The 19,650-nt window shown below is 54.3% G+C and overlaps 1 protein-coding gene across 5 annotated transcripts in view; it reads left to right on the top strand.

The window, feature by feature from the left end:
* CIITA (class II major histocompatibility complex transactivator) overlaps positions 1-19,650 on the top strand; it is a 45,381-nt gene that overhangs the window by 22,820 nt on the left and 2,911 nt on the right. For all 5 annotated transcript variants that reach the window (XM_059415318.1, XM_059415322.1, XM_059415321.1 and 2 more), the window contains 14 exons: positions 156-251; positions 2,560-2,622; positions 2,802-2,882; positions 5,054-5,098; positions 6,296-6,448; positions 6,884-7,021; positions 7,959-8,123; positions 8,638-8,706; positions 9,394-11,041; positions 11,916-12,074; positions 12,971-13,042; positions 15,902-15,982; positions 16,505-16,597; positions 17,987-18,073. In XM_059415318.1, coding sequence (XP_059271301.1) covers positions 156-251; positions 2,560-2,622; positions 2,802-2,882; positions 5,054-5,098; positions 6,296-6,448; positions 6,884-7,021; positions 7,959-8,123; positions 8,638-8,706; positions 9,394-11,041; positions 11,916-12,074; positions 12,971-13,042; positions 15,902-15,982; positions 16,505-16,597; positions 17,987-18,073 — 2,950 coding nt within the window. The remainder of the gene's footprint in view (positions 1-155; positions 252-2,559; positions 2,623-2,801; positions 2,883-5,053; positions 5,099-6,295; positions 6,449-6,883; positions 7,022-7,958; positions 8,124-8,637; positions 8,707-9,393; positions 11,042-11,915; positions 12,075-12,970; positions 13,043-15,901; positions 15,983-16,504; positions 16,598-17,986; positions 18,074-19,650) is intronic.

The raw sequence follows: 19,650 nt of genomic DNA, 5'->3' as shown, positions 1-19,650 counted from the left end.
CCGCCGAGCTCTGGTCAGCACCACGGACAGCTCCAAGCGCTCCCCTGTTTGCTTCGGGAGGGCACTTCTCCCAGCCCCGCAGCGCCTCTCCTTCCTTCCCCACCAGCCCTCTTCCCAGACTTTTCCTGCTTCATCCGTGGGTCTTTTCCCTCCAGAACCCGACATGGACACCATCAACTGCGAGCAGTTCAGCAAACTGTTGTGTGACATCGAAGGTGATGAAGAGACCAGGGAGGCTTATGCCAATATCGGTGAGGAAGCATTCTGAACCCAGAAAAAGGCCAGTTGAGGGGAAGAGTTCCTTTTTCTCTTTTGCTAACCTCACCCATTCACCACAAATCACAGCAGGCTCCTCCCTCATAAATTAGGGCAAGGGGGGTGGGTGGGATTGCAGAGCAAGAGCTAGAAAAGAGACTCCAGGGAAATGGAGAGATGACCTCTTGCCCAATGACCACCAGGCAAAGTCTTTTATATTCTCTGCCTCCAGTTCTATACTTTTTTATATTTCTTGCTCTCCTTGCTTCCTTCCACACAGCCCATACCATATACCCCTCCCTGTCTTCTCCCTCGCTCCTAAGCCAAATGACTCTAGTATTTGTAATATCTACCATTTGGGTTAATTTGTTGCTCGCTGATCACTGTATGTGTGTTACTGCACTGAATCCATACAACAACAACAAAGGAAATAGATCCTATTAATATCTCCTTTTTGCAGAGGAGGAAATCGAGGCTTAGAGAGTTAAAGGAATGTACCCAAGCCTGCATTAGAGATAGCAATGGTCAGCCATGAGATGGAAAGCTAGGTCTTTCTCATTTCAAAGTCCTTCTTTTTAACCATGAAGAGGAAAGTGTCTAGGGTGGGGAGGTTCTCTAAGGCTTAAGCTGAGAGGCGTATCTTGCAGGTTTAAAAAGGGCAACTTTACTTCGAAATAAGGGCAGGACTCTTTGGGGAGAGGTGTTGCTGTTGGTTTTTGCTTTTGTTTTTTGGAGGGGAGTGGGGTAAAGTCTCCCTCCTTACAACTATCTCATAGAGTCTCTGTTGAATTAGAAAAAGATGCCCCCTCTTATGGAGGATAAAACCCCCATTTTTCCTCTTGCTGGGCAACCTTGTGCAGTCAACAACCTGCCCAACTGTTCTTTGTGGCCCTTTCCCTGGCAACCCAAGAGCCACATAACTCAGGAGGTCGTGCATAGCGTGAATGTGGCCAGTCTTTCCCCAGTCCACAGTTAATCCTGCCGCACACAAAGTGGAAAATGGAGAGTAGTAACTGTGTGTCTCAAAAATTACAGAACTGAGAAGTCTGCCCACTTCCTTTCCTTCTTGGGAACTTACTTGAGGAAGCAGAAGTGTTTGGTGTTGAGGACTTTCATATTCCTCACAGCTGGAGGCAGTGATGAAGGTTTGAGCATTACTTAGGATTTAGGGGGGTTTTTTGCAGGAAGTGGAAGCTGCCAAAGCAAGGGGAGGGGGAAGCTTCGTCCAAATCATTAGGCTTTCTCTGTGCTTCTAGAAAGCCAGGCTCTGGCCTGAGCGTGCAATCATTTGAGACATCTTGAAATATATGTAGAAAATGGCTTCCATATGTGCATGGTGGGTATAATAATCACACCTCCCTCATGGGATGACTGAGGATAGGATGAGCTTCTCTGTGTAAAGTGTTTAGGAAAGAAAGGAATTTGCAAAGGGAGAGTCAGGTGCCCCGCCCACCCTGACCCAACTACCACCATCACCATCATCAGAGATATCAAGGTCACTGCTGCCCTTTCATGGCTCTCCATTGCTGATAAAATCAAGCCCTACCTTTCCCCCAACATGAAACTTTCCTGCAGACACCTGTGTCTGAGTTTCTCAAACACCTTTCCTCACCCCGTCCTCACTGCCCCAAACTCTCCGCTTTCCACCTCTCTGACTGTGACCGTCTTTCAATGTCTGGCTCTGAGATCCCTTCCCTCTGGAGCCCTCCCTGAAAGACCCATGCTGCCATACGCTGTTTCCTCTGCCCTTTTGCCGTGATAGCTGTCTTTCCCTGGGCTCCCAGTCATGTAGCATCTGATATAAAGAACCACTGTTTCTTAATTGCCTGTGGTGTCCTGGCTACTGTATCTGATGCTTTAACTTAGAGGCAGAGCCTCTAATCCTCACCATGCATCCTTGGGTTGTAGGCATTTCTTATTCTCATTACACAGCTGAGGGACGTGGAGCCCCAGAGAGGTTAAGTCATTGGTCCAAGCTTGCACAGCTAGTAGGGTTAACGGGGGTCAATCTGGGATTGAAACTTAAAGCCCGTGACAACTCTCCCACACTGCCTTGTACTACTTTACAGCAATAGTTAAGTTTTCATTGATGCGTATCATCCCTTCAACTAGATTGAGAGCCCATGAAGGTTCAGGGTTCCTTCATTAATTTGATCTTTGAGTCAGGAAATGCTGATTGAGCCCCCCGCCCCATGAATGCCAAGGCTGGAGGGTCACAGTTCCTTGGTGCCCACCCCAAGGCCAGGCACACAGTGGGTATTCAGAAAACTCATTGAATGACTGTTCTTTTCCTTGTCTGGGCAGCGGAACTGGACCAGTACGTGTTTCAGGACTCCCAGCTGGATGGTCTGGGCGAAGACATTTTTAGTAAGTTGGGGGGACTCTTGGCTCAGCCTGCATTTCCTTCCTTGTTCCTTGGTGAGCAACCTGATGACCTCCCTTCGAAGGATGGTCAGATCCTGCCCCAGCACACCGACAATGAAGGCTCATTTGGGGCATCCACTGACTGTGTGTTGCAGTCTCTCTCTTTTTTTTCCCCCCCAAAGTCGAGCACATAGGACTGGATGAAATAATCAGCGAGAATGTGGAGGTGCTGGAGGAAGCAGGGCAGAAAAGTCAGAAAAGACGTGAGTAAGCCCTTCTCAGATCTGACCTCAGCCTGCTTGACTCCTGGCCCTGCCTTGGCCCCAGAGCCTGCTGTGGCTCCCAGTGGCTTCCCTTGTTAAGTCCTGTCTGCTCTGCCTGGGTTTGGACGTGCCACCCTCCACTCCCCTCACTGGTGCTCTCTGGTGACCCAGGGAGGAAGCAGATAGCCCTGGGGCTAAGGCCATTCTCCAGGTGTGTCTCTAATGACCTTTGGGCTCTGGCTTCTCTTTCATCCTTAGTTGTCACCCCTGTCTTTGAGGGAGGTGTCTTCAACCTTAGATTCTAGAGTCAGCAAGAACTGGGTATGGGTCCGGGTCTGTTATCTCTGGACTCTGTGGCCTTGAGCAAGTGCCTATCCCTCTCTGAGCCTCCTACTCAGTCTCCCTTTCTCCTTTGTCCTTACTGGCAGTCATCTTTTTATACCATCAGTTTTTAAATGCAAATTGCTGCCCTGCTAACCCTCCAATGGCTACCAAATACATACACAAGGCAGATATGATCTGACCCTTCCCACCTCTCCAAGCTTGCCATGGGGCAGGATACTCCAGCCACACTGGCTTCCTACCATTCCTAGAACTCATGTACCCTTTCCAGCCTCAGGCCTTACGTGCCCTTGGCTCTTGAGGTTCTATCTGGAAGGCCCTTTTCCCAGTTCTTCCCAAGGCAGGCTCCTATGAATCCTTGAGGTCTTGGCTAACATGTCACCTCTTCCTGGAAGTCTTCCCTGACTACCTTTCCCCATGGATCACCTTGCTGATTTTCACCTTGTGTGTGTATCTCCTTGTCCCTTAGCACTTGTCACCATCTGGACTTTTTAAAATGTATTGCCTTTTGCCTGGTTCCCTGCTGCGAGAACCGTGATCTTGTCTTCCTTACTCATGAACTACACCCGCAGGATCTAGCACAGGGCCTCCAGTAGCACCTCAGTAAATGTCCACCGAGTGCGAATATCTGTAAAATGGGTTGAACAGTCGAGTGAGAGCTTACTACGTTCCAGACCACATTTCAGACATGTACCTATTACTTGATCTGTCCACAGATAAAGCAGGTTCATGCTATAAAAATTCAAAAGGTGCAAGGGGAAAAAAAAATCTCCTTCCCACTCCTGTCCCCTAAGCCCTCAGTTCGCCTCCCTGAAAACAGCCTACTTGGCTGGTTCCCTTCAGGGAATTCCTCTTGCTGGCTTGCTTTGTTCATTTTATTTGATAGGTATTTCCCCCAGCATTTTACTGTGAAGCTTTGCAACATGAAATAAAGGTGAAAGAATCATACTGCAAATGTTTGCCTTAACATACCTCTGTCCGTCCGTCCATCTATCCCACTATCCATGCACTCATCCATTTGTTTTTTATTGGGAACATTTCAAAGTAAACCGCAGACACCAGTACCCTTCCCCGTAGGTCCGTTGGCATTCTCATTCTCTTTCAGCGTGGAATTTCGCTGGGTGGGTGAACCGTGATTTAAGCAGCCCCTTGCTAAGGGGCGCGTAGGACTTTTCCCCGCTAGTGTGCTACTGCTCGATACTTAGCTCACCGATTTTCCATTCGTTCCTGCAGAGTAGGAAGCTCTGCCCCTGTGTCCCAGATGAGTGATCAAAGGCACACAGAGGTGGGGTGCCTGGGTGGCTCAGTGGGTTAAAGCCTCTGCCTTCAGCTCAGGTCATGATCCCGGGGTCCTGGGATCCAGCCCTGCATCGGGCTCTCTGCTCAGCGGGGAGCCTGCTTCCTCCTCTCTCTCTGCTTGCTTCTCTGTCTACTTGTGATCTCTGTCTGTCAAATAAATAAATAAAATCTTTAAAGAAAAAAAAAAAAGGCTCACAGAGGCTCTGTTGCAAAACCACCGGGCTAGGGAGGGACCCCAAGCAGGTTGTTGTTGTTTTTGTTTTTATTTTCCTAAACTCAGAATCGTCTTGTGTCCCCTTTGTGGTTCTGCCTCTTCCAGTCCCTCACTGCCCCTGGGTCTTCAAGGTGGGGTTTGGGCACAAGCAGGCAAGCAGGGTGGCAAGGGTCAGGGGAAGGGGAGGGACTGGGAGCTGCAGGGCCACTTCCCAGCCGTTAAAGGCAGGGCCATAGGGGCTACTGGGGTTCATGGGCCCCTCATGGCTGGGACCACACCTTCCTTGGGGCGGCTGACCATGATGTTCTTTTTGCAGCCTTCCCAGAGGAGCTGCCCATGGACTTGAAGCACAGGAAGCTAGGTGAGCAGGGTGGGGTGCACCGAGGGGGGTGCAGAGTGCGAGGCAGGGAAGCCAGCCTCTTCAGGAGCATGAACGAACTGGCAGTGGAAAGCCAAGGCTCAGAGAGGGGAGGTCACTTGTCCAAGATCACACAGCCAGTGAGAGGCGGAGCTGGGATTCAAACCAAGATTCGGTCATGACTCCGTTGCCCCTGCTCTGCCGTTTAAAGGCCGCTGGAAGATCCAACTTCTACAAAGCCTCTCCACCGACACCCCTTCTTAAATTCTGAGTCAGAATTGAGGCCCCACTTTCTGCCTTACTCCACTGCCCCTCCAGACCAGACCACACGTCTCCTTTTGGAGGGCAGCGTCACCTAGGGTCAGCTGGTCACCCAGCGCCCTCTGGCCTCCCGAGAGCCCTTCCCCAGGCTCACCGTCCCCCACCAGGGGCTGCGTCCGCTCCCTCCACACCCCCTCTCATCCCACTCAGCTGTTATTGCGAAGAAGGTGGGGACCCTAGCCCCCGAGGGGCCCAGAGTGAGGAAGCAGCTCACAGTCTAATGAGGGAAGCCTAGTCCCTGCCCTCAGAAAGTTCTGATCTGGTGGGGGAGACTGGGAGCCCGCCCCTGAAGAATCCAGAACGATGGAGAAGCGATTCCTGCCTTCGGACATCTCTTAGTCTGATGGGAGAGACGGGGTTCCTACTTTCCAAGACCACCAGTCTGATGGGGGAGACAGGAGCTCTGCCTGTGAAGACCCCGGGGTGATAGAGAGGTAGTTCCTGTGTTCAGAGAGCTCCCAGTCTGACGGGAGAAGCAAATGTCTATCCTCTTCAACCTGCTTACTAAAGGGAGGAGAGAAACCGCCCCACTCAGATGGGACAGCACAGGACAGATCCTGCCTCCTTTGGGGAGTGCTTGGGGCCTCGTAAGGTCCCCCCAGGGGCTCAGAGGCTGGCTGTGGAAGGTGGTAGGGGCCTGATCCAACAGCCAGTGACAGGGGGGGGGCCGGGGGGGGGGGGGGTGGAAGGCTGCTTGGCACAGGGAAGTTGCCGACAGAACAGCTTCCCCCAGGGCTGGGAAGAGAACAGGAGCTCCCTGCAACTGCCAGGAGAGAGATCCACTCCGCTTCTGCGATCCTCCCCAGAAGGGCCCCGCCAGACGCCCCCTCAGATCCCACCCATGGTCCCCCAGATCTAACGTGGTCCTCTTCCTCACAGCCGAGCCCGTCACTGTGTCCATGGTGACTGGCACGTTCCTGGTGGGGCCAGTGAGCGACTCCTCAGCACTGCCCTGCCTGTCACCTCCTGCTGTGTTCAACAAGGAGCCAGAATCCAGCCCGAGTTGGATGGAGGAGACCGTCCTGATGCCTGGTATATTAGGGACTTGGGTGGGGGGGGGGGGTTCCTCCCTCCCGGGGGGTGCCTGAAAAGTGGCCACAGTAAGGCCCACCAGGGACAGGAACCCTCCCCCCATGTTGGTGCCACCCAGATCCCTCCCAGCTTGTCCCATCCCTCAGGGTCCCCGTCAGCTCAGCCTGTGCCCGAGAATGTGCCTCCACAGGAAACCTCCCTGGGAGATAGAGCCAGGAATCCCCTCCCGTGAGGGTGTTTGCCCAGCAGCCATCTTCGTCCATCAGCGATGAGCTGAGCACCTTATCTGCCCGCTCACTCTGCTGGGTGCTGGGGACAGACACAGCTGCTGCTCTGGGGGACAGTGGAGCCCTTTAGAAAGAGAGTCAGGTCTTAACTGCAGAATCAGAGAACGGGATTATGAACACTGGTGCTCACTGACTTTGTCTCCTGCAGTGCCCCCTTCTAGTTCCTTGCTGGGGTGCCTTCCTGCTGGACCCATTCAGATTGTCCCCAGCCTCCCCTCTCTGCCCCAGGGGCTCTGGCAGATCTCAGGGCCTGGGACAGGGGTGTCCAGTATGGTCATCTATCAAGGTGAGTGTTCGAGACCTAGCCTCCCCCACCCTGCCCCCTCTTGTGGCTATCTGAACACTCCCTGCCCCCATCCTCCCCCAACCCCAAGCATTTGACACCTTCTCATAATCCTCCCTCCCCAGAACACACTTCTCTGACCCCCTTTCCCATCTATCAAAAGCATAAGAGCAGAGGTCCCTGAGGTGGTCTGGGTGAGGGACCTACTCAGGGGCTGTAACTTTCTATGTATCTATCTCTTTCCCCCACTAAGCCTTAGATTTGCCTTTTTTCCCCCTTTGTGTTAAACCTTATTATATTTAAAAGTCACATCAATACTTGCTCATTCACAAGCCAAACGAAATGAGAGGCTTACAAGAGTCACGGAGGCTCTTCTGCACTCTCTTAGCCTAGCGTGGTGAGCGGTTTTGTATGCCTCTTTGCGTGGCTTTTTTGGAATTACCTTCTTTCTTGATCGGCAGGCTGGTCCCTGCTGACCTCCCCCACTGAGGAGCTGTGAATTGCCCAGGGCAAGGCTCCTTTGGGCTCTCAGGGCTGGGAGAGAGGATGAAGTCAGTGGGCGAGACTGTCACCCTAGCCAAGAGCACCCTTTAAACGTTGGAGGCTGGTTTTTTTGTAGAAGGCACTGGTGGACCCAAAGCAAGGGAACATGCCTGACCTGACATCCAGGCCAATGAGCACTGATTGCAGAGCACGATGAGTGTTACTGTAACAGACTGTGCCCATTTCACAGATGGGGAAACCAAGTCGCGGTGAGCTAGGTGTAACTCCAGAGTTCTTTCCTCAGTCCTGTCCTGAGAGGTCTTCCTTTGGAAGTTCCCCAGTCTCCTCCCCAGACTTCCCAAGCTGAGACTGATCTCCTTTGGGATCGAGGGGTGACCCAAGTGGGGCCCGGGGTAGATACCTGGTTGTTCTGACCCTTCCCTTTGTCCCAATATAGGCGAGATGCCCCAGGCCAGCCAAGTGCTTTCTTCCAGTGGCCCAGCTGTGCAGAGCCTCCCCAAGTCTCCAGATCGGCCTGGCTCCACCAGCCCCTTTGCTCCGTCTGCAACTGACCTTCCTGGCATGCCAGAACCAGCCTTGACCTCCCGTGCAAATACAACAGGTAAGGACCCTTGGGGGCACGTGGGAGTTAAAGGAAGCAGGACAGAGGCCCTGGGCGAAGGCATCATGTCAATCAGGTCCATGAGCCAAGCTGTCCACAAGGACAGGCAGGCTGTGTTTATAGGTAAAACAAGGCAGGGTGGTCTCCAGGGAGTGGAGAACCCATGTTCCACCTAAACTGGACCACTGGCTTTCCGCTGCTTGCCATTGGGCACGAAACCAGACCCAGTGCAGCCAGACCTTCTGAATGGTCAGCAGAATCTGCAAATTCTCCGTTTTTACATAGGTACTATGCTTTTTAAACCACGGGTTAAAATTTATAAAGCAGCGCTGGCCCAAGAAAGGCCTCTTTGAGTGGGATACAGCCTCAGGTCACTCCCTTCTGACCATTGTCTCGGGGGAGACCCAGCCCCCAGCCTCCCCACCCGCTGGTTCTGCCTTCGGAGAGGACTGAATGTCCCTGAGGCAGGAAGGTCCCCGGGGAACGCCCTTCACCCAAATTTCTTCATCTGCAGAGGACCAGAAGTCCCCTACCCAGGGCCTGGCGACTCATGAGGTCTCCAGCAAGCCTCCGAAATGGCCTGGTGAGTGAGAGGGGGCGGACTCTCTGTGCCCTGGGGACGTCTCTGCTCCTTTGCTCCTTCTGTGAGCAAATCATGTGTGCGGAGGTCCCGCCCTTGTAAGCCCAGGCCAAAGGTGGGGGTGGCATCTGGTTTTGCTGACTCTGGGCACGGGGGTGATGGGAGGTGGGATCATGAGACCAGGACCGAGCCCCAAGTCTCACTCTGGTCTGTGAGCTCTTCTAAGCAGATACATGGAATCATGCATGTGACAAAAAAAAAAAAAAAAAAAAAAAAGCCCTAATATCATCCCCCTTTTGCAGAGCGGGGACTCCTGGGGGACCCCTGGAGCCATAGCAGGGTCCATAAAATGCTCCGTAATTAGCTATGGGCCTGGGATTTGAACCAGATATACGGATTCCACTCTCTTAACTCTCAATACCGCCCCCCACCGCAGGGACTTTCTGTAGCGAGGGAGGGTGCTTAAGAAGGAGCTTAGGGAGTAAATGAAGGGGCAGATAAGGAAGGGAGAAGACAGGTGAGTGAGGGGTGTGAGAGTCAATGAATGAATGAATGAAGTCTGCGTCACAAGGCAGCGGGTGGGGACCAAGACGCTGGTGGTGGCCGTGGGGCTGGTGATGGCCCAGCCTGCTGCTAGCACTGTCCCCACCCAACACACACACAGACACACACACCCTTGGGCCTTTGCAGAGAGAGTGGAGCAGTTCTGCCGTTCCCTCCGGGACAAGTACCAGGCTGAGCCCGCAGACCCGGAAGGCATCCTGGTGGAGGTGGAGCTGGTGAGGGCGCGGCTGGAGAGGAGCAGCGACAAGAGCCAGGAGCGGGAGCTGGCCACCCCGGACTGGGCGGAGCGGCAGCTGGCCCGCGGCGGTCTGGCTGAGGTGCTGCTGGCTGCCGGGGACCGCCGGCGGCCGCGGGAGACGCAGGTGATCGCCGTGCTGGGTAAAGCCGGACAGGGGAAGAGCCGCTGGGCCCGGGAAGTGAGCCGCGCCTGGGCCTGCGGCCAGCTGCCCCAGTACGACTTCGTCTTCTACTTCCCCTGCCACTGTCTGGACCGCGCGGGGGACAGTTACCGCCTGCAGGATCTGCTCTTCTGCCTGGGCCCCCAGCCACAGCCCGCGGACGAGGTCTTCAGCCACGTCTCGAGGAGGCCCGACCGGGTTCTGCTCATCCTGGACGCCTTCGAGGGCCTTGAAGGCCAAGACGGCCTCCTGCACAGCGCAGGCGGACCCGTGTCCACAGAGCCACACTCCTTCCGGGGGCTGCTGGCCGGGCTCTTCCAGCGGAAGCTGCTGCGAGGCTGCACTGTACTGCTCACGGCCCGGCCCCGGGGCCGCCTGGCCCAGAGCCTCAGCAAGGCCGACGTCCTGTTCGAGGTGACCGGCTTCTCCACCCAGCAGGCCGAGACCTACATGACCCGCTACCTGGAGCGCGTCGGGGGTACCGAGCGCCGAGAGCGAGCCCTGGCGCTCCTCCGCCGCCGGCCCTTCCTGCTCAGCCTCAGCCACAGTCCCACCGTGTGCCGGGCCGTGTGCCAGCTCTCCGAGGCCCTCCTGGAGCTGGGTGGCGAGGCCGAGCTGCCCTCCACGCTCACGGGACTCTATGTGGGGCTGCTGAGCCCTGCGGCCCGCGGCAGCCCCCCGGGGGCCCTGGAGGGACTGGCCAGGCTGGCCTGGGAGTTGGGCCGCAGACACCGTGGCACCCTGAGGGACAGCCAGTTCCCATCAGCGGAGGTGAGGGCCTGGGCCGTGGCCCGAGGCCTGGTGCAGCCTGTCCCGGGGGCCCCGGACTCGGAGCTGGCCTTCTCCAGCTTCCTCCTGCAGTGCTTCCTGGGAGCCGTGTGGCTGGCTCTGAGCACTGAGATCAAGGACAAGGAGCTGCCGCAGTACTTGGCCTTGACCCCAAGGAAGAAGAGGCCGTATGACAACTGGCTGGAGGGCGTGCCACGCTTCCTGGCTGGGCTGCTTTTCCAGCCTCACGCCGATGGCCTCGGAGCCCTGGCGGGACCGGCGGGGGCCGCCGTGGGGGCCAGGAAGCAGAAGGTGCTCAGCAGGTACCTGAAGCGGCTGCAGCCCGGGATGCTCCGGGCCGGGCGGCTGCTGGAGCTGCTGCACTGTGCCCACGAGGCTGCGGATGCTGGGCTCTGGCAGCACGTGGTGCAGGGGCTCCCGGCCCGCCTCTCCTTCCTGGGCACCCGGCTCACACCGCCCAACGCCTATGTGCTGCACAGCGCCTTGGAGGCGGCCGGCCGAGACTTCTCCCTGGACCTCCGCAGCACTGGCATCGACCCCGCTGGGCTGGGGAGCCTCGTGGGACTCCGCTGTGTCACCCATTTCAGGTGCGGGAAGGGGGGGCAGCGCTTCTGCTGTGGTCTTGGCGCTGGTCCTGGCGCTGGGCACCGCGGTGGGGTCTCGGTCAGAATGTACGGTCGCCGGGTGGGGGGATGCCTTCCGTTTTCAAGATGAGGACATCCAGGCTCAGAGAGGGACAGCAGCTCGCCCAAGGTCACACAACCCGTGAAGGACAGTGTCTTCCACCCATATTTGTGGAGTTTTTAAATTAAAAAAAATTTTTTTTCTATTTTAGAGAGGTGGGGGAGGAGAGGGAGAGGGAGAAGGAAAGAATCTCAAGCAGACTCCACGCTGAGCAGAGCCAGACATGGGGCTTGACCTCACGACCCTGAGATCATGACCTGAGGCCAAACCAAGAATCTGACACTTAACCAACCACGCCACCCAGGCAGCCCTTCAACCAGTATCCATTCTGCTTCATCTTCAACTGTCCATCAGAGCAGTCTTCCTAGAACTTGCATCTGGTCATATTCTATCCCTCTGATTCCTTAACTTGGCTCATTTAAATTATTCTCTGATCTGTTTGATCACTTCAGCCTCATCTGCAGAAAATATCTCCCACTTTCCCCGCAAATATACTTCACCCAAGCTATGAAGTCCTGTACCATTATACTGGTTCAACCAAGGATTCACCCCTGAGCTCCCTGGTAGCCAAAGCAAAACGCAAAACCAAACCACTGGGAGGGCTGAGAAAAGGGAGGCATCAGTAGGAACTGGAGTGGATATGGAAGGCTTCCTGGAGGAGGTAGGGATGAAGTTGAGGACAGTGTCTGAATAGGTAGGAGGTTCCTTCATGGAGCTGCCCCTCCATTATGGTCTAGCCCGGCCCTTGTGCCTGGGTCTGAGGCCTTTTCTCCGCAGGGCTTCGCTGAGTGACACGGTGGGCCTGTGGGAGTCTCTACAGCAGCGTGGGGAGACCGAGCTGCTCCAGGCAGTGGAGGAGAAGTTCACCATCGAGCCTTTCAAGGCCAACTCCCCAAAAGATGTGGAAGACTTGGGCAACCTCGTGCAGATCCAGAGGTGAGGAGGAGAGGGTGTGAGAGATGGCACAGACCATGCAGGTGGAGGACAGGCAGGACTCAACGTTAAGTTTGCCATTGGTACTTCTCCTCTCCTTGGGGACATCCTGAGCTCTCCCCAGGCCACCCAGAATCTCCCACTGTAGGCACCCCCTGGGCAGAGCCGCCAGGACCCATTACCTCGTGCCATTCAAAACTAGCCATCATGAATCCAATTCGTCCTCAGCTAGAGCCAGGCAGATACTCCCTGCTAAGGGTAGAGAGGTTGCCTTCTGCATCTAGTGACAGAAGTGACACGGATGGCCACCTTTCAAGGCAGCCAGGATCAGAACTGTCCCCATTGGATAGGTGGCAAGGCTGGAAGGTCTAGAAGGCAGAGAAAGTTGGCTGTGGAGCAGCTGTTTCTCATTCTGTCCTCATCCGTTGCTGGACCCCCTACTGTGTGTACTGTGTGCTCCTGGGCCTGGGTTTGGTAAGCACCTGCTCCGAGGCTTTTTTCCATGAAACCCACAGGAAGGCCTTCATCACGCCCTATTCTGAGATATATATTTTTTAAGATTTTATTTATTTATTTGACAGAGAGAGACATCACAAGTAGGCAGAGGCAGGCAGAGAGAGAGGGGGAAGCAAGCTCCCCGCTGAGCAGAGAGCCCGATGCGGGGCTCGATCCCAAGACCCTGAGATCATGACATGAGCCAAAGGCAGAGGCTTTAACCCACTGAGCCACCCAGGCACCCTCTGAGATATTTTTTTAACAGGGGACAACAACATCCCCCAAGGAAGGCAGGCCTCCCCAGGAATTTGGGGGCCCAGAGGCAGGCATCCTGGATCCCTCTTGTAGAGGCTCAGGGACAGGCAAAGAGCCTGCTGTCCGCTGACTTTGCCCGTTCTCTCCAGGACAAGGAGTTCCTCGGAAGACACAGCTGGAGAGCTCCCTGCCGTCCGGGACCTGAAGAAGCTGGAGTTTGCGTAAGCAGAGGAGTGAACAGTCTTGGGTCCCTGTGAGGTCTCTTATCTGCCGTTATTAGCGGGGCCCATCCCACTGGGCATGGAGATAGGTCCCCAAAATCATTTTTTAAAATATTTTATTGATTTATTTGAGAGAAAGAGAGAGAGAGAGAGAGAGTGGGAGGAGGAGCAGAGGGAGAGGGACAAGCAGACTCCGCCGTGCTGAGCTTGGAGCCCGACGCTGGGCTTGATCCCGGGACCCTGAGATCATGACCTGAGCCAAAGGCAGATGCTTAGCTGATTGAGCCACCCAGGAACCCCCTCAAAATCATTCTTATCCTATTGTCTCGCCCCTTTGGAAGCCAGTTTCCGGCATCTGGGGATCGGCTGGCCAGGGCTGGGGCTGGGGCTTCTTGGGTGTGATACCAAGTGGCCCATTTACCGGTGAACATCCGCCTTCCCATTCATTCAGTGGACAGAATCCATGGACTGAGGCCATTGTCCTCAATGAGCCTGAACTTTAGTGTAAACAGACAGTTACCCCCTGCTGTGATTGGGGGCCCGTGGTGGCCAGGGGGTGGGGAGGCCAGGGGGACCCTCTGGAGAAGGTGACCAAAGGGTTGATGGTTGCCGGACTCTTGCTCCAACAAAGGAAGAAACTAAATTCGTGTACGATCCATGTTAGAGATCTAAAATCATCTAACGATTAGAAAGAAATTATTAAACACCTACAGTGCAATTTACATATGCTATGGGAGGCGGTCACTGCCTGCCCCGTCTTATAGATGAGAAAACTGAGGCCTAGCCATGTTAAGTGGCTTGCCCAAGGTCCCCAGCTGGTCACCCACCAGCTCCCTGCCCCTCCTGATCTCCGCTCCCCCGGACCCCAGGAAAAGCAAGCGTTTCTGGTTTTGAACAGAGACAAGGTGCCACATTTGTGCAGAATTAAAAATGTTGCTGGAAAGAGGAAATGCGTGAAAACAATCACCAAGGGCCCCTTCTGCCTCTGAATTATTTTCAGCTTAAAAAGCCCCGAGGCTGAGGTCGGAAGTGTGCTCTGGGGAACAATAGCCGTGAGGTGAAACGGCCCAGAACCAGGACACTAGCCACCCGGAGGCCAGAAGCCCCAAGAAAGTTCTGAGGAAGGAAGGAAGGAAGGAAAGTACTATTTTGGGTGTGTGACTGCCAGCCACCATGCCTGGTACCACGCAGGCCCTCACGGCCTGGAGATAAGGCCTGTTGACTGCTCAGAACCCGTGAGGTGCTCTGTGGGGGGGGGACGGGGTCCTTCCCTGGGTCAGCCCTTGAACAGGTACCCTCTATATTCTGGGCTGCCTTCCATGCTCCCTCCACTCCAGCCCCAGGCTCACTACACAGGGTCTTGCTGGCCTCCAGGCTCACTACACAGGGTCTGACCCCTGGGCCTTTGCACTGCCTTGCCTTCTGCCCACGATGCTCTTCCCCAGACACCTTCACGGCCCACGCCACTAGTCTCTCACTTCCTTCTCGTTTCCACCGAGCTAAATGCTCCCGTGTTTGAAAGTACCATTCTACCCCGACTGCCACCATCCTAGTCTCTGAATTACTGCTTATCTCCCACGCCAGATAATCGACCGATTTCTTTGATTATCTGTCTTGCCCCCGGGACCATCAGCTCCATGAACAAGGGACAGGATCTCTGTCTGTTTTGTTCATGGCTCTGTCCCGGATAGACTTATATGGGCCCGGCCCCCAGGAGGCGAGCCGTCAGTGTCGGATGCATGAACGCTGTCATCCTTCCGGCAAGCTCATAGGACTGCGGCCAGATGCTGCGGGGACCAAGACTGAGCTGACAGGATTTGCCCACATGGTCCCTCAGCGGCCACGTGGTCGGGCCCAGCTTCAAATCAGGCATCGAACTCCCCCCTCGTGACCTTTTACGAAGGTTCACGGTTCCCAGACTTTGAGATTGCAAAGACAGAGAATATTTTAGAGTAAATTTGAGGGACTCTCGGCAGTTACCACCTTTCCATTTTTATCAAATGGGTTGATACAATAACTCCTGCTGGCACCATAATTTTATCAAAGAAGGAACATTTTCTTGCAGGAAATGCCCCAGAGGACGCAATTTCAGAATAAAAGGACAGTTAAACGGACATTGAGTCCACTTAGCCATATTTTAAAAGCAGAACAGAACAGCCCTCCACCGTCTTTATTTTTCTCATTCCCTGGAAGTCGGGTGTAAATGTTGATCCACACTGTGAGACCTTGTGTGAATTAGTTAATCCCTCTGTGCCTTGGTTTCCCCATCTGTAAAATGGGGTTAAGAAGTGCCCTTAGCTCAGAGTTGTGAGGATGAAATGACATCTACTCTGAGTGAAGGACCTGGTGTGTGTCTGGCATGTAAGTCCTCTATAAATGGTTTCATTTGTTATTAAAATGTAATGACACAGGGGTGCCTGGTTGGCTCAGTCAGTAGAGCACGCAACTCTTGATCTCAGGGTTGTCAGTTCGAGCCCCACGATGGGTGTAGAGATTACTTAAAAAATAAATAAAATTTTTTAAATTAAAAAATTAAAAAAAAATTGTAATGGCAGATAAGTAAAGCCATTTTTTTCAAGACTGGTGGTGGTCTTCAGGCTAGAGTTTGGGAACCACTTCCCCAGGGCTGGAGCCCAGCTGCCTCTAGGGAGGCTTTGGTGAAGTCTGGCAAAGCAGAAGGGACTGGGGTGCCATCTGGTGGGGATCAAGGGGGAGGGAGGGGCACTGGGGAAGCAGGGAGGGGCCGGGGGGAGGGGTCTCAGACTGGACCTGCCTTCTGTGGCTCATACACCCACCCTGGTACCTCACTGAGGAGCCTTGACTGTTCTGGGGGTGTTACCTCTGTCCTTTGCCTTCTAGGCTGGGCTCCGTCTCAGGCCCCCGGGCTTTTCCCAAACTGGTGAGGATCCTCGAGGCCTTTTCCTCCCTTCAGCATCTGGAGTGAGTACGGACGCAGACACCCTCTGGTTTTGATAACCCCCGACCCTGCCCCTGGGGACAGTGCACACGGAGGACCTTCTCTGTCCCTCCCTCGAGTCCCCTCTCCTGCGGCTTCCTCCGTGTGGCTGGTGGGAATGGCCACATGACCCCACTGCAGGGAAGGGAGGGCAGATGAGAGAATCTCCAAGAACATAGAAGGTTGAGTCCCCTTGTGACCTCTGAAACCTCTTTTCCCTCGCCCGGCTCTCATGCTGTTCCTGGCACCGCCAGGAGGAGGCAGAGTCTTTGCAGAGTTGTGGTCCCCAGAGGGTTAAGGAAGTTGCCGGAGCTCATGGTGCTGGGGGTGGGGGGAGTGGGGACAAAAGCATTCGAGTCTGTGGGGAGTGAGAACTTCGTCCCATGGCTGGCTCTTGACAGTTTGTCTATGGTGGGTCCAAGGAAGGGGGGGGATGGGAGGAGGCTGCCAGGCCGCTGGTCTCCGGGGTGTGCGCTGACGGCCCCTCCGTCCGATTCCACCCGCAGCCTGGACTCGCTGAGTGAGAACAAGATCGGGGATGAGGGTGTCGAGCAGCTGTCAGCCACTTTCCCTCGGCTGAAGGCCCTGGAGACTCTCAAGTGAGTGCTGGAACCGCCCTCGGACTTTTGCGTTCTGTTCTTCCGGTCACTCACGCACTTGGTCATTTCATTGGTTAATTTCATCAGCAGATCCCGAAGGAGCACCTTGCTATGGGCAGGCACTGTTCGGGGTCCTGGAGACCCTGCTTTAAACAGAGCGATCAAAGATCCCTGACCTCAGGGATCTATCTCCTAGTAAACAAGCAAACAGATAAATCCGTGATTATGAAGCACACAGTGATGAACGTAAATAACGCTTAATGAGACAAAGTTCTGCCGGGCGGTGCAGGAGGAGGAATGGACCAGGATGTGTTACTAAAACATCATCATCAAAATAGTAAATCTTTATTAAAAAAAAAAGAAGAAAGAAAGAAAAGAAAAAAGAGGGATCCTGGGTGGCTCAGTGGGTTAAGCCTCTGCCTTTGGCTCAGGTCATGATCTCAGGGTCCTGGGATCGAGTCCCGCATCGGGCTCTCTGCTCAGCGGGGAGCCTACTTCCCCCCTCTCTCTCTCTGCCTGCTTCTCTGCCTACTTGTGATTTCTCTCTGTCAAATAAATAAGTAAAATCTTAAAAAAAGAAAGAAAGAAAGAAAAAAGGAGCTCCTGGGTGGCTCAGTCAGATAAGTACCCAACCCTTGATTTCAGCTCAGGTCAAGCCCCACGCTGGGCTCAAAAAACCAACCAACTGTCCTGGGTATTGGGAAGTGGATGGATGAGATGTGGGAGGATTCGCATGATCGTTTACTGAATGTAGAGGGGATTGTCAAAGCCTGTCCACACTCCGCTTCTTAACTGGCTTGGGATGGCTGCAAGGATTCGCTTTGGGATTTCTTTGACTGTAGAACCCTGAGACTTCCCCAGTGTTATAGCATTCTGGGTGATGCTGTGGGTAAGCTCGCTCTCCCTCTCTCCCCTACTCCTCTCTTCGTCTCTCCCTCCCTCTCCAACCTTTCCTTCCTGTCTTTTTCCCATCTACGTAAGTATTTACTGAGCACCTACTATATGCTGGGCACAAGAGTACAGTAACAAACAAAACAGACCTGACGTTAAACAAATAATAGGAACACGTATTCAAGTCTAGGGTGGAAATGTGGTCCCAAGGGAAGAGAAGGATGCCATTGAATCATTGAACAGGTGTGGGGGACACATGAGCTCTCTCTGTATTGTCATTCCCACATCCCACGCAGCCAAGCGTGGGACAGCATCTGTATTTACTAAGAATCGGCATGTTGCCTGTGTCTCTCCTCCAGGTAGACAGGCATGTGTTTGCTGCTCAGGCCACCGTGTGGGGAAGTGAGCGTTCCTCAGCTCTGTCCCAGCTGGGTGGGCATGGATAGGGAAGGCCATCAGACTGGGTCCTGAGCCCTTCCCCTTGCTGTGTCTCTGCAGCTTGTCCCAGAACAGCATCACTGATGTGGGTGCCTGCAAGCTCGCCGAGGCCCTGCCCTCCCTGGCTTCATCCCTCCTCAGGCTGAGGTGAGTGGGGCCCACACTGAGCTGGCGGGCTGGGGGAGGGTGGAGAGCCCCCTTTTCTGCCAGAGCTGCAGAGCCCAGGGCTGGGGCTGGAGAGAATCCCTGCCAGGTATTGTGTTTGCTTGCTTTTCTTGCACAACTAGGTGCAGGGCTGGGGTGGGGTTGGGGGGAGGGGCTTTGACCTAAAATCCAATATGAACATACCCCCCCCCCCCGGAGCTGGGCCACGCCAAGGCCCCAAACAAGAGGATAGCAGGGCCTGGGGAGATGCACCTAAGCTGGGAAAGTTGCTTACTCGTTTGGAAAATGGGGACCATCCCAGTGGCCTATGGAAAGCACTTGGCCCAATGCCTGTTTCTAGTGCACAGTAAATATTGGCCCTCTTTCTCCAGGGGATGGCAGGACTGAGGCTTTTTCTGGAGTCCAGCAGTGACCGTTTCTAGAAGGCTGACTTCAAACAGGCAGCCTTGGCGGGCTCTTGCAGCTCACACAGTGCCTGCACTGCCACCTTCTGGTAGGCCTTGGCATAGCACTTCTGGCTTTTGATAACTTCCAGCCTGGCTCCCCGGGGTGGTCCCGGGTCTGATGAGGGGAGCTCAGACCAGAGCCCCAGCCATGCAGCTCAGCCTTGCCAGCTCTCCTCTCTGGCCAGGCTTTCCTACTCCCTCCTCATAACCCACCAAGGACAGGCAGAGTCACATTCCTAGAGGAGATGGTATCTGGTTCATTCTTCTTATTGAAGAATCCACCCTTTATCATTCCAACCAGGGTCACCATGTACAGCTGTATTGGTTGTGTATTGTGCAAATCATAGTCTATGTGATTGGCACTCCCTAGACTTGTGCAAGACATCTAATTACCTCTAATATCAACTATGGGCCAGTACTTGTGCTAGGAATACAGCTATGAACAAAACAAATAGTCCTTGTCTTCAGGCTTCTTGCATAATAAATAAGCATGTGTACAAACAAAGTATTTTTAAATAGTGATTCACGCTGGGGAGGAAACTAACAAGGGCCCGAGAGGGTACAACGGGGAATATTGAATTCATCAAAGAGGTCAGGAGACTCTCTTCTGTGGGTGGGGGATGCTCAGGGACAAGCATTCCAGGAGGAGGGAACAGAAGATGCAAAGACCTTGAGGTAGGAAAGAGTTTGAGTCTTTGCCAGAAGGGCCACTGTGGCTGGCTACAGGGAACGAGGGATAGAGGGTAGGAGACGAGGTAGGAGAGGTAGGGGAGGCCAAATTAAGCAGGGAGACCCTTGTAGGTCTGGAGGAGGCTTTTGGAGTTTTCCCATTACGAATAGAGAAGCAAGTGGGGCATGTGGGGGCAACATCTGATCTGACTGACACTTTAGAAAATGTTACTAATTAAACCATGACATTCATTGATGATTAGACACCCCAGGATCTCAATGACATTCAGATGTGAACATGTACCTCTTGGCATCCGTGAAATATGGGAAGAATCCTCTGTCTGTGGGAGGAGGGGGAAGCCCCCTGGGTTCTAAGACCCAACCCAGGAAGTAAAGGCTCCGCCTGGTTCCAGCCCTGGTCCTGGCCAACCTGGGACATCAGGG

This window comes from Mustela nigripes, chromosome 11 (genome assembly GCF_022355385.1).
Source record: "Mustela nigripes isolate SB6536 chromosome 11, MUSNIG.SB6536, whole genome shotgun sequence".
In the NCBI taxonomy this organism is placed as follows: domain Eukaryota; kingdom Metazoa; phylum Chordata; class Mammalia; order Carnivora; family Mustelidae; genus Mustela; species Mustela nigripes.
This window is presented reverse-complemented; position numbering and strand designations above follow the sequence as displayed.